This window comes from Bombus bifarius, unplaced genomic scaffold (genome assembly GCF_011952205.1).
Source record: "Bombus bifarius isolate JDL3187 unplaced genomic scaffold, Bbif_JDL3187 scf7180000008162, whole genome shotgun sequence".
In the NCBI taxonomy this organism is placed as follows: Eukaryota; Metazoa; Arthropoda; class Insecta; order Hymenoptera; family Apidae; genus Bombus; species Bombus bifarius.
The window spans coordinates 260325-274838 of record NW_022884484.1 but is presented as its reverse complement, the minus strand read 5'-3'; the positions used below and the strand labels follow the sequence as shown (position 1 = coordinate 274838).

Below are 14514 nucleotides of genomic sequence, written 5' to 3'. Positions count from 1 at the left end.
TATCTCACATTAATGTATCATATTTGCAACTACAAAAATAAACCCGGTGTAAAAGAAAATAAAATGTTTATAATAATACACGTGGTTTAAATATATTCTCTCCTTTAACCCTTTCGCTACGTATAGGCGGCATCCGCGTGACTACCTGTGCGGACGAGTGTCGCCTATAGACGACGTCCGCGGAATACCACTTAATTATGAGCCCCGCGCAACATATGAACGCTTTCCGCCGCAGTGCTCCGTTCAGTACCGCTATTCCGGCGGCACGGTGGCCCGTACAGCGGTGTCACTCCGACGGAAAACACTGCAGTAGTGAAAGGGTTAAAGAACAAAAATGCCTTGTCTACGATTGTATGTTTGCAAAATTTTCTATATTTGTAGTAGTTGTAATTCATGACATAACGAAATGTTCATTTCTATACTTAAAAACAATTAGAAAATCAAATAGATTTTACATTTCATACTTAGAAAAATTTAAACTTAAATTAAAATTTAAAATTTTAAAAATCACGCTTTAGCGTAATGCATGTTGCTTATTGATCAAACAACTTGTTCAAGGTAAGTGTACTTTATTATATTTCAAGAATGCATACGTTTGTGCATAGACTTATTTTTTGTGCAAAAATTACAGATTGTGAGAATATAGTACAAGTATTTGATACTTCAATAAAGAAAAATATTACACAACATATTACAGGATTACTGCTTGTTTATTCTGATTTTGTGATTCATTTAATCGAATCTTCAGAAGATGATGGATTTCGACTGTGTCACGAAGTACTTATTAACAATTCTGGCATAATGACGGATATTAAATGTTTGTACATACAAAATGATGCAAACAAAAGATTTTTTAAGAAATGGTATTTCCGGAGAATGAATGATGATGCATTAAAGAATGAGGAATTAGAAAAACTTGAGAGTAGCTTTGAAAATATTTGCTCTATATATGAAGTAATAATTTTAAATTTGTTTAAATTGTATATTGAATTATGGAATAAATGGAAATTAGAGAATTATGTGAGTATAGATCGTTGAATTGATTTTTAACGTATTTAAGGATTTAAATAAAGATGTAGTAAATTAAACAAAAATATTGTGGAATATATTTTTTACAGGAAAATTTTAATGAATATTTGGATTTAATAGCTGTAAACGGTCATTTGAACATTCCATCCAGGAGAAATATAAAACTTGTACTTCAAAGTGTCTGGGGATATAACTTAACATCACTGGTAAAGGATTATTATAGTTTAAACTATGCCTCCAATTTTGACGATTATTCGTCAGTCTCCGAAATAATACAAGACATTGATTATAATTATAACAAATAAGGAAATGTTAGTTATATAATAAAATATACGTCGAAAGGAAATTGTGAACTATATATATCAATAAATTCTTAGTTAAATATATTATTATATTTATAATTATATTAAAAGTATTCATCTAATCATTTATGTATTATCCATATACTCAAGGTTATATTTATTTTATGGGCATGATAATTATTGTGAACAGATGTGGATCCTGATTTTTCTAATGAGAATAATTTAGGTTATGTATAGTAAGAAAAATGATTTTATCCTTCCAAATAAATATTACATACATGTATTTTTTAAATACTGACTTGCCATTTATGAAAGTATTTTATTATTTGTATAAAAAGTCTTATTTTCAATTTTTCAGTTATTATGCTATTTACAGTCTATTAAGTACCAAGTTTAGAAAATAATGGACACTTCATCAAAAGGTAATAGTAATAATTTGGAACATGCTATAGCAGGAGGTGTTAGTGGTTTTGTAACACGATTTGCTTGTCAACCTTTCGATGTTGTGAAAATTAGATTTCAGGTAAAAGAACATATATCACAAGTAATACAACAACAATGTTTATAATGTTATACATAGACATTAAAAAGAATTCTTTATCACTGTAGTTACAAGTTGAACCTATTGCTAACCATCATGTTAGTAAATATCACTCTTTACTACAAGCATTTTACTTAATATTTAAGGAAGAAGGTATTTCAGCTTTTTGGAAAGGACATGTACCTGCTCAATTATTATCAGTTATATATGGGACTAGCCAGGTAAATGTATATTTTATGAAACTTTCATGTAGCTTTTTAGTTCTATTATATAATTCTTTCAGTTGAAATAAATATTATATAAAATAATCTCAAAAATTATTAATTTGTATTAGAGACATTATGGCTTTAAGTCTTACATCTGATACTGTATGTTGCATATTCTTGAAGTTTATAATTTATAAATTAAAACACAACAAAATTTAAGAAATATGAAAATATTTTTCCCTGAATAGGACAATATCTACAAATTTTAAACAGTATCATTTGTAACACTGATCGTTTGAATCTTGAATACCTTATCTAAATATGAAAATATTTTGAAGTTATTGTCAAAATATATAATTAAATATTAAAATGTTACAGTTTTATTCATATAATGTGCTTATGCATGAGTTTCATAATTTTTCATTACTAAATGAATGGAAATATTCAACAAAGTTTGTAGCTGGTGCAGGTGCTGGTTTTATAGCTACAACTGTATCATTTCCTTTCGATACATTAAGAACCAGATTAGTAGCACAATCAAATAATCATGTAATCTATAAAGGAATTTTTCATTCTTGCAGGCAAGTTAAATACTGTAAATACACCTTTCCATAGAATCAAACATTGTTTAATAAAATATATTTACAGCTGTATAATACGACATGAATCTCCAAAGGCTTTTTTTTATGGATTATTACCGACTGTATTGCAAATTGTGCCACATACAGGTTTACAATTTGCATTTTATGCATTTTTCAGTGATATGTATAAGAAATATTACAATGAAACTGATACTAGTTTTTTCAATTCTCTAATATCTGGTAGTACAGCTGGTCTATTAGCTAAAACTGCAGTATATCCATTTGATCTTAGTAGGAAAAGGTTACAAATACAAGGATTCAAAAATGGTAGAAAAGGTTTTGGTACTTTTTTTGAATGTAAAGGACTTATAGATTGTTTAAAATTAACTATAAGAAAGGAAGGAGTAAAAGGACTATTTAAAGGTTTAGTACCATCTCAATTGAAAGCTAGTATGACAACGGCATTGCATTTTACGATATATGAGCAAAGCTTAATAGTATTAAAAGCCTTGAGGTATATTTCAGAAAAGTGAAGTTATTATAATGCTAGTTTTAATATTAAAAGAGTACAGTATATAATATTCTCTCCATACTGTCATATGTACAAAATAATTTATACATATATGTTAAATGTATAATATGTATGTATAAACATATAATCATACTTGTATAAAGAATCAAGTTATAATGGTAAATAACAATCTAAGCTTAAAGCTGATTTAGTCTCTCCTCACAAATTTATTTTTGCTTCAGTAGTTTATTTGTGATATTTAACTTAAGTTATATTTATAATTGAAGTGGAGCAGGCATTTCAGCTGGAGTTCCTTTCAAGACTGCTATAATATTTTTAGCAGTAATTATTGACATTTCTTCTCGCGTTTCTGTAGCAGCACTACCAATATGAGGTAATGCAACTGAAACATAAGTAAATCATTATTTTTATTATATATTTTACTACAGATAGATCTTAGTTAACTTACCACAGTTATCTAACTTTAAAAGTTCACTATCTAATGGAATAGGTTCAGGAGTCATAACATCTAAACCAGCAGCTCTGATTATTCCACTTTTTAAAGCTTCTATCAGAGCAGATTGATCAACAACCTCTCCTCTACTGACATTTATAAATATAGCAGATCTTTTCATTTTTTTAAATGTATTTTTGTTAAACATTTGTCTTGTATCTGGAGTTAAAGCTGTTGTTACAATTACAAAATCACTTTTTTCCAATAACATATCAAGTTCTACTTTTTCTCCTCCAAATTCGGATGCTTCCTGCTTAATACTCCTACTTGTATACAATATTTTAGCAGTGTTAAAGCTGTTAAGACATCTTGCTACTTGAATACCAATACGACCTAATCCTACTATTCCAACAGTTGATCCAGATAATCCTGGTCCACACATCCAAGTTGGTGACCATGCTTTCCATTCACCCCTATATAAATTATATTTGAAATAAAATGTATGTTTAATTACACGATTTAATAAATAAAAAAATATGTTCTGTTTTATACTTGTAAATGGCTCTGTTTGCTTCTATTAATCTTCTAGACGTAGCTAGTAATAATGCTACAGCCAATTCAGCTGTCGCATCTGTTAGAATACCAGGAGTATAACCAACTTTAATATTTCTCTTCTTCAAAGCTTGCAAATCTAAGTGGTCAACACCAACTGACATAGAAGCCACAACTTTTAATTGTGGTCCGGCGGCATTTAAAACTTCTTCATCTATTTTGTCTGTCAATAAACAATAAACTCCATCCATATTTTGTATTTTTGATAATAATACAGATTTAGGAATTGGCTCAGGTTTTTCCCATAGAACAACATCACACCTAAAATATAAAATAAAAAGAAATAGAAATATTAATAAACAGTTTTCTCATTGCAAGCACGTATAAATCAAAGACAAAAATATAATATTGGTACGAAATGTTTGAGATGTTAAAGTATAACATTATACATATGTATGTTTACGTAAACGCAACTTCATAGAATAAGATATGAAAAATTGGGTAATGTGTTTTACATGATTTAAGAGAATGAAATGTATTTTAAGTGTTCTTTAAATATTAAAAATATACTCACTGTTCTTTAAGTAAATTTAACCCGGCAGCTGGAATGTCCGGGCGGGTGATCAAAACTTTTGGTCGACTCATCTTAACTGGACTAGATGTGACAAATTTTTGATTGTTACGTCTTAAAAGTTTGAAAGCAATTAAAAGTAGCGACCTTTGATTTGATTTCGTGTAGAAAGTGAAGTTAGATAAAGACATTTTTTATTAAATAGATGGTTGTTATTATCTTATATATTTGTTCAGTCTCGACTGAACAGAAACATCAAATACGGGAAAATATAACCTTTACTTATCATTAATTAAATATTTTAATTTTTTTTTTATAATTTTAAAGTTCAAACAGATTACTATATAAATCCATATGTATGTTAATTGTAATTTCAATATCCTTTAGTGGCTCGAAAATGTTAGAAAACTGTCTTCTTTATTAAAAATAATACTTTTATTATTTTATTATTATATATAATTCCCAATTTATTTTGTATACCTTTTTGCTTTTATTTCGTATATCAAAAATAATAACATGCATTGGGAATTATTTGATAACATGATATCAAGTTTTTATATGTGAGTAATAAAAGACATTTTCTGATGTAATGAGTAAACATAATAAAAAATAGAAAGTTTTATTATTTCCATTTTATTTCCACAGGAAAACATAATATTTTATATATATATATCAATACTGTGCTGTGAATTATGTATGGTCCATATTCTTAAACATTAATATTTTAAAGTACAGATGATTTTGAGTTGTTATAATTTCTTTTAGCTGCTAAAATAGTATTTTTCATTAACATTACTACAGTCATAGGACCTACACCTCCTGGTACTGGAGTTATATGTCCAGCAATTGCCTGAACATTTTCAAAATCTACATCTCCTACTAATTTGTATTTATTGTCCATCTTTATTCTTGTAATCCCTACATCAATTACACATGCTCCTGGCTTTATCATTTCCTTAGTAATTAAGCCAGGAATACCAGCTGCAACGACTACCAAATCTGCCAATTTTGTAAATTTTTCTAATTCAGTATGGGGAGTATGGCGATGACATATTGTTGTAGTCATATCTAATGCACCTATTTCATCTGTGAATTAATTTGCTGTTATGATTTCATTGACTTTTTTGCAATGTTACATTCTATATATATAAAATTTCATTGAATTTGCTATTTTACATTTTATTATTATATTTACGTTTTATACCTTTGCTGTCAGCATGTAAAAGTAATGCAATTGGTAACCCAACATGTTTAGACCTTCCCACTACCACTGCATTTTTTCCAAAAGTTTCAATATTGCTCCTAATTATTAATTCTTTTACAGCCAAAGCAGTTGCCGGAATAAACCTACTGTTATTTAATGCTAAATTACCCAAATTCTCTAAATGGAAACCATCAACATCTTTATTTGGTACAATTGCTTGACATATTTCATGTTCATTCATGTGTTTTGGTAATGGCAATTGCACGATAATCCCATCTACATTTTCATCTTTATTTAAATAATCAATTTCTTTAATAAGATCTTGCTGCGAATTATTTTCTTTTAAATGAATAACATAATTTTCAATTCCTGAGTTATCAATAAAATAAATATGTTAGACATGTATTCAATGTATCAATTACATCTATCGAAGTTGTTTAAACATTAGCGTTATTTTACCAATGAAGTTTGCAGCTTTCATCTTTCTTTCAACATATACTTTACTAGCTGGATCATTTCCAACCTTTATGGCTACGAGTTTAGGTCTCTTTCTATTATTATTTATCCAATCCTGAATAGTTGCTTTTAATTCATTTTGAATCTCATCAGCTATTTCTTTACCATTTATTATAACAGCTTTTTGTCTAAAAAAAATATATGTTATGTACCTCATATCGAGTCAATTAGAAAATTATATTATATTATATTATAACTTTTTAAATCTTTAAAAATTGAATATGTATTACTTACAAAATTTGTGAAGTATGTAATTGTCTCAAAGATCCATGTAAATTAATTCCTAAGACTTTCTTCCAGTGAAACATGTTTTAAGTATAAAATCGTTTATATATTTAATTATTTTATAGTAAAATATTTGATCATTTATATACATAACAATATATAAATTGTTACTTGTAGTACTTAACATAACATAATGTAATATAACATATATATATATATACTGTATTTTATGTAATTATAATTCGAAATTATGATATCTATCAGTTTTTATAAATAATGTGATAATGAAAAAACACAGTGAACCTGTTGTTGGTGAAAGTATACTAAATAGTTTGCAGCGATTACTGGTGAAAATCTTGCAATGTTTTGTAGTGAAAGGGAATGTTGATTTTTTACTTTCGAAACTAGTTTTGCCGGTACTGTTTTATTTGTAAAAAGAATTAACATTTAATCTATATTTTACATATTTATTTCAGGAAAATGACATTGTAATTTCACTTATATTATTTAAGAAAGTGATATATAATATCATAAACGAGATATAGAAATATTGCATATAAACTTTCTATGGGACTACTTTTCTTCAGGTAACGATAACGTTAATATACATATTTATACTATAGCAGACTGACTATAGCGATATTATAACAACAGTAACATTAATTTTACTTTCATCATTGACTAAGGATAAGATAGATCTGGCACTATATGAGTTTTCTTGCCTTACGTTCTAAAATACCGATTTGGGAAAAGCTTCTTATCAGTTTCGTGTCACATGTGACGATATCGATTCAGTATAGTACTGGTTTGAATAAAAACTAAAGTTTTGTATGAAATTAAATAAAATATAGAACAGGATATCCTATAATCAGAACGTAGTATAGAATTTTATGTTTTCACAATACTTCAGAAAGCATGACACACTATCAAAATATGGCGGACGTGTAGTTGGAGCTAGATGAAAAGAGAGTTTGCGTTTCGTCCCGGGACTACCGGTGGACTCGTCAGTAAGGCTATGCCCGGTAGTCCCTGCCTTAGACGTAGAGGGAGTTTTTCCGTGTTTCCTTACTTACCATTAAGTCATATGGTACGTTATCGATTCAGTATAGAACTGGCACGTACAACGCTAGTAAGACGGTAGAATGTGTAATTAAATATCGCGATATTCGATTATTATCGATATAATTTTTGGCGGTCAATTTACGCGGGAATTCCACGAGCGATATTTTATCGTACGATATCGTTGTGATCGAGTACAATCATATGTCCATTTCGTTGTAATAGGAAAACAGTGAAAGACATGGTAGTATCGGGATCGCACGGTAAAATATCGTTCATGTGCATTCAGTCTTTATAGTATCGAAAGCAATAATTTTAAGAAGCTGGAAGTGCAGCAAAAAGATCCGTTATCCAGAAGTTATTAAATTAAAGTTAAAATCAATCGTGTTCAAGATTTATATTTGCATCATTGAATATCTCTACGATTTGAAGTAACAAGATGGGATAAGGTAAGGATAAACAAGTCAAGCAATCTTCAAAATAATTTATTAAAAATGTCGCATACTCGATATTCGAATCGGTAATCAATAATGGTATAATTAGTAACTATATGCATGTCGTGTGAGCATGTTTCCGGAGGTTCTGTTGAAATTTTTTACGTCTGACGGTGATCGATCCTCTTTCGTTCTCATTAACCATTCCATAGAAGTGTCTTTCAGACCAAACGATACGATCTTATTAGTGTTAATCAATCAATTATCACGTTTACGTTATGAACAGTAATAGCTGTTAAAGTTTCTCACTTTAAACGTCACAGTAATGTTTCACAATTTGGATTAAAGTTCATTAATGCATTGAATTCATTTGTATGTCGAAAGTATCTCGTTAAGTGGGTAATGTAAGTACTCTTTCGTTTTACTTCACGTTCAATACATGTGATCGGCCTGATAGACGCATCTATAAACATTTTTAGGTAGTAGTACATCTTCGTAAACATGTACGGTGCACGAGCGCATGTGCACATATGTTATTGTCGGGCCTGTTCTTGATTCCACGCTCACCGTAAATTGGATAATTTATTCTTACATCGTAATGCATTCTTCCGTTTGTGTTTATGATTATTTTCTTGCAGTAATAGTGTCAGAAATCGAGAGTTTCGCTGTCTCGAGGTATTGAGTGTATATTCCTTGTTGCATAATTTTGTATATTCGTGCCGTGGGCGATGTGTTAAAAAAAATTAGCGAATCGTTTAACTTCTATGTTAAGCTTTCGAACAATTTGGGTGCAAACTGTCGAGCGAATAGAAAGAAAAGAACCATCGTGCATAGAAAAAAAGAACGTTGAATGTAAGTATATAGATACATACATATCTATCGCGATGCGAACGAATCGTTCGAAGGGAATTTTAAACTCAAATATCGATATACCGACAGTCGGTAACATCCTGTTTCGTAACAGATTCGCTCAACGTAGAATTATCCTACATTACAAAATCTGTTACTTATAACGTAGGAAAAAGTAAGACGAGGAAAGGAAGATATCGAATATCTTAAAAAAGAGAGTTACGCGAACGATTTACCAACTGCTATAAATGATCGTGTATGACTCTGCATGAAAACGACAGAGAAAGCGATACTTAATGCTTACTCGGTAATTTTCATCGCTCGAAGCGATGATTATTGCGGGGCGCCGAAGCGTTTCAAACAATAAGCGTTTTCGGCAGTCTTCGGGAAGAGTTCGGGAACTCGTACAACTTCTGTGCTACTAGATAAACCAGGCCTGTTCACAGGATACACTATAGTGTCCAAATCATTTCCCGCACTCTGTATCCATATAATTATCGTAGCATGTGAAAGTGCTCGATAACTCGATCGGTTAATTATATGTCGATTCTTCGACGAACAAAGTTAGAGCACAAAATGAGAAAACGATACCATTTCTAATTAAGGAACTAAGTTTCACATACTAAGCAGAAACGTAGATGCGGAACTAGGATCTTGAATCTTGCTAGAGAGCTATAGCTTCCAATTCTTTTTTCTCTTATTTTGTACTGTAAATTTATCCTCTAAAGTATCGACACTACACGATATGATTACTTTTACGCTATACTATTTTTTGAGAAGATCACGAGACTATGACGAAGAATAAACGATTTGGGAATCCTATACGTGGACAGGCCTGAGATAAACGCTGTACAAGTCAGTTCGCGGAGTTTTACAAACTTCCTATTTACGTCACGCTTTCTCACTTTCCGGTTTTTCTCCCTTCTGTTTTACCGGTCGTTCGTTCATTTATATCACGCTTTCGTTTCTTTTTACCTACAACAGTTTATCGAGAAATCATTATTAAACTTAATCGTCTTGTGCAGTTTCTCCGTTCTTGCCATTATCGCTTCGGCAACACTTACGCTTACTTATGTACATAGAACCGCGCAAATTTTTGTCGATTCGATGCGCGCCTACCGGAAGTCGCTTATACTCGTTACATCGTCCATTCGTTTGTTCTCTCGTTCATGGTGTCTCAACGGAGACTGGTGTCAATCGAGGGGATAACAAGCGTTCTTTCGTTTCATTTCTAATTAATTATTCCCTGACGATACTTACAATGATATATTGCAGACGGAATCAAAGAAATACAAGCACGTATCGGCGAGAATACAATCAAACGAATATAGCTGTCTCTGTCAACCACTCTTAACATTTGAATATTTTTCATAAACGTAATCGTCAATTTCATATCGCGGAGATTAAAGTTGAAATATAAGACAAGTATCGTTAAAGCGCGAGAATAACGCCTGCTCTTAAACGTCGACCTTTCCTTCCTTAATACCAGCGCGCTCATGGATATGATTTTATATCGTAATTAATAACGTCTAATCCTCTACATAGTTACTCGTTTAACTTAGATCATCATCTAGAATTAGTTAAAACTCGTACGTGTATTTTACCTTTATTTACAATCGAGTCGTTCGTAATCTATTTACACGCACACCCGTACGCGGCCATCGGCCTGTAATCGCCACGAATTCTCAAATTCAGAAAGTTACGGTTTCAAAACTCAACGATCCGAACGATTCGAGAATTAAAGGGAAGAATATTCGAAGAAATTGACAACCCAGAACATTTTTTTTTTTTTACAAACATAACGTAATCTAAATACTTAAGCGTTCGAAAATATGGAAATTTAGACGAAAAGTTTCGTTTCCTAACGTATTTATCGTAGTTTCGCTTTTCATTTTAACACGTTCGCTGCGTACGAAGCACGTTCCAGTCGGTCTATACCTTCATTGTTGTGTATCCTAACGATTCGAAGTGGCACGTGAACCGAAAATCCCGAAATTATGGAAAAGTATTTCATGCTAATTCCTATTAAACGCGTGTAATAAATAAAGATACGTATGACAATTTTTATTAACATGTACTCGCTGTACGAGAGGAAAAGTGGATTCAGAGAGCAGCGAACGTGTCAAGGCGAGAGCTGAACCGAATTTCGAGAAATTCGCGGAACACTCTTTGGTCGAATCTATAGCCAAGTGGTAAACGCGGAGCAAGCATGGTGTTCAGAGGATATGAGTTACTAGGGCCGGGTTGGTTTAACGTCGATGCGATTCCACGGCCGATGCCCTGTCGCCGTGCGGGTGTCTCTAAACACGCGGGCCGCGTTTTCATGCGCGACGTCAATAAAGGTTCGCCGATAAATTGCACCGTGCGGCTGGTTCGTTTGCGTATGGGTTTGATCCGGTCGTGGCAATAAACCTTTACTGTCCTCGTGCACGTGAACAACGCGGTCCCATTAGGGGAAACGTACTTTTTTTTCCCCGCGCGTAATCTCGTTCATCGGCTGTCCGTATTCGATTCTCGTCTGGGAAGCTCGTGCTGGTTTTTGAAATATTAGAAATTCTGGCCGATTTACGCTTTTGCGCGATTTCCCAGTTTAACAGTTTATCGATATATACGACGAAGACGTTGTTTCCGTACGATAACGAGGAGTCGTTGGACTCGCGTTATCCGTCGTTGTTCGTCGAACAATTTGAAGAGAAGAGCGAAAAGAACGAATCGACGCGGAAAATGAATAGTTTGACGTCGGATTTGGACAAAGGTGCAATTCTGCTCGAAGGTCGCGGAACAAACGATTTAATGGCAATATTTGTACGAGTATATTCGGTAATGCCGAATGGCAAAGGACAAGTGAAAACGACGATCGATATCGAGAAGAGAAGAAAATATCGAGAGGAATCTTAGAAAATTAGCTTCTATACCGCGTACCATCGAGCACGATGAACAAAGTTACGCGCCGGAAACGGTGATTGGCGACGAAGCCGCGAGGTACAGCGTTCGCAGAGGCTTCAGGCCTCTTCGAAGCGATCGTTTCGTCGCGATATTTTATCTCGTGAAAGTCACACTCGAGGGAAAAAGAGAACCGCACCGTTGATTCATCAGGCGGATTGTTCTTCTTCTTTTTTAATCTTCTCGAACCTATTGTCCGCGAGCACGCGACTCCTTTATTTCCTTTTATCAGACCGATTCTCCGGAAGCTTAAGGTTCTTCGACCGGGGCGTAGGTGGCAACCAAAACGAGAACTCGGCCGTGAGCGATCGTCTGGTAGTAAATCAAACAAGCTTCGCCATTCCGTGCGGAATCCTCTTGCGTCTGGTTCAGAGGACTTTTCGACGTTGTCCTTCTTTCCTTTTCTCAGCTGCGGGATCTTCTCGGTTTCGTTATATGTATTTCGTATACCGATTTCGTTTTATCGTGAATCTCTCTTTTCTTGTTTCTTTCTCGTTCGTTTTCTCGGACAGATTATTGCTATTTCGTTAAATGTTCGATACGAGCAACCGATTCGTCGTAAATGATTGAAATTTTAAAGGCGATTATCTCTTCTTTGGCAGCCTTTTCGTGCGAAACGTTCCTTTTTTTTTCTCGTTCGATAATTTTTACTTTTCTAATGTCTGCGATCGGTGTCCGTTCTTCGCTGGTCGACCGAATCTCTCGAAAAATGCTTGAATCGCGTACAGATAAATGAAACGAAATGGCAGTGAACAGATATCACGTAACACTTTCGTCGTAAGAGCAACGATAGAACACGAAACTAAAGCGTCAGTCTTCGATTCTCTGGGGGTGTATCGCGGCGGCGAACCGGAATCACGCGAGCAAACTGAACAATCGAGACTAAAGAAACCGTGGAAACTCTTCCTTCCCCATTTTGGCACGGCCAACTCCGGCGGTCGTACGAATTTATTGGTCCCCGCAACGCAAGAAACGCGAATGATACATCGATAAATTGAGGGTGGGAGGGGCGAGAAAATAATCGCAGAACGTCAAGAATGGTTCGTTGCACGAGTTGGTTCTCGAGCGAGATCGACGGTTGTTGGCGCGTACAAGCGCCGTTTCGTCGATTCGTATCGAGTGGAACGCGAGATAACGCGGCGAGTCAACTATAATCAACTTCGGTATGAAATAAAGCATGCGTGCGTTTTCCTATATACTTTTTGCATCGTCCCGGTGGACAAGTCTTCTCGTAAGGACGAAATCCGGTGACAACTCGACGAGAAATTTCCTCCGTTCCCTCTTTTCTTTGCATCGTCGCGTCGATGTGGACGCGTCGGCCGACGTCGGTCGTCCCGTACGCCGAGGAATTCTTCAAAATTACTATAAAATCTTCCGAACGACTTAGACCTAAAGAACTGTACGGCCGAAATATCGAACGAATCGCGCGATTTCGTCCAACTTTATTTTCATTTTGTTCGTTTGCCGAGAATTATTCGCGTGGAGGGGGTGTGTCGGATGAGCCGATGAACGCCGCCGATGTGGCTCGTCGGTGGCTCGTTCAAAGCATATAGAATTAATAAATCGAGTGAAAAAGATGCGATTCCACGCGGAATACGTTAACGATTGTCTTTTCATGAACGTATAATGGAGGGCCGGTTACCGAACGGTCGTCGATTGTGGCTTTCGTAGCGCAGACGTCCCGTTCACGATTTTCCTTCACCGAGCGATGTGGTTGACGTGCACGCTGAACACAGCGGGAAACGATGGCGGTGCTTTCAGTTAGCTGACCGGTTGTTAGATTTTTTCTTGGATCGTTTTCGGTTTGCCTCTGGTTCCCTTCGCTTCGCCTCGTATCTTCCGTCGGCTTTGTTCCTTCGTTTTTGCTTCTGCGCTTCGCGAGCTCTACGCTTATCGGCTAGTAGTAAAGCGGTTTCGAACGGGTCTCCGTTCGCAGCGATCCATTACGAAAGAACAGAAGAACAGAAGAAAATTATCGCGTTGCTCGATTCTTAAATCGCATTCGCCGGTACAACTTTCGAACACCAAACGATCCCGTCCAATCTCTTCATCTATCGTTCTACCGTTAGATTTATAGCAATTGAAATTGCGAATAAGTGGGCAGAATTTCCAAGGTCAAGTATACTTTCGATCAAAGTCGCGTCTTCCTTCACGCGCAGCCGGTGATATAATTCGAAATTTGAAATGCGGAAAGCGCGAAAGCTGCGAACGGACACGCGTGCACGAACGTGTCGTGTTACCCGATACAAATAGATAAATAATCAGTTATGTACAAGTATGAACATGGTGTACAAGTTATGGCGTCGGGTGTCGTCGCGGCGCCAATTCTACGAAAAAGAATTCGACGCTTCCCTCCTGGCGCTTACACATCGATTCTCGTCGCCGACGACCCCTTTCGCCAGGGTGTAACAATCATTATTAAACGGAGCACAGCTCCGTGAAAAACAGCATTATATATATCACATAATTTCAGGCTACCATACTTCTACGTCATTTTCTTCGTACTCGTTCTTCCCGAAGTCGTCTTATCGCTAGTG

The 14514-nt window shown here is 34.5% G+C and overlaps 4 protein-coding genes across 6 annotated transcripts; 2 read left to right on the top strand and 2 right to left on the bottom strand.

Moving 5' to 3' along the window:
• Positions 1–271: 271 nt before the first annotated feature.
• Positions 272–1341, top strand: LOC117208757. Its single transcript, XM_033450075.1, has 2 exons — positions 272–1020; positions 1119–1341. Exons 1-2 carry the CDS (start codon positions 586–588, stop codon positions 1332–1334), a joined length of 651 nt encoding a protein of 216 aa, XP_033305966.1. The 5' UTR covers positions 272–585; the 3' UTR covers positions 1335–1341.
• Positions 1119–3894, top strand: LOC117208756 (mitochondrial thiamine pyrophosphate carrier-like). 3 transcript variants are annotated; one of them, XM_033450072.1, is made up of 5 exons: positions 1119–1235; positions 1690–1854; positions 1941–2093; positions 2457–2659; positions 2727–3894. In XM_033450072.1, exons 2-5 carry the CDS (start codon positions 1735–1737, stop codon positions 3190–3192), a joined length of 942 nt encoding a protein of 313 aa, XP_033305963.1. In that variant the 5' UTR covers positions 1119–1235; positions 1690–1734; the 3' UTR covers positions 3193–3894. The 3 variants fall into 3 exon arrangements, with proteins under 3 accessions (XP_033305963.1, XP_033305964.1, XP_033305965.1); XM_033450073.1 differs by lacking the exon at positions 1119–1235 and adding an exon at positions 1430–1567; XM_033450074.1 differs by lacking the exon at positions 1119–1235 and adding an exon at positions 1452–1557.
• Positions 3378–5017, bottom strand: LOC117208755 (glyoxylate reductase/hydroxypyruvate reductase). The gene is made up of 4 exons (XM_033450070.1): positions 4751–5017; positions 4177–4497; positions 3640–4097; positions 3378–3573 (listed from the first exon to the last, which is right to left on the bottom strand). The coding sequence occupies exons 1-4, from the start codon at positions 4936–4938 to the stop codon at positions 3446–3448; spliced, it is 1095 nt and encodes a 364-aa protein (XP_033305961.1). The 5' UTR covers positions 4939–5017; the 3' UTR covers positions 3378–3445.
• A 275-nt stretch (positions 5018–5292) lies between these two features.
• LOC117208799 (bifunctional methylenetetrahydrofolate dehydrogenase/cyclohydrolase, mitochondrial) lies at positions 5293–7670 on the bottom strand. The gene is made up of 4 exons (XM_033450171.1): positions 6702–7670; positions 6411–6595; positions 5952–6320; positions 5293–5833 (listed from the first exon to the last, which is right to left on the bottom strand). Exons 1-4 carry the CDS (start codon positions 6773–6775, stop codon positions 5472–5474), a joined length of 990 nt encoding a protein of 329 aa, XP_033306062.1. The 5' UTR covers positions 6776–7670; the 3' UTR covers positions 5293–5471.
• Between the last annotated feature and the right edge of the window lie 6844 nt (positions 7671–14514).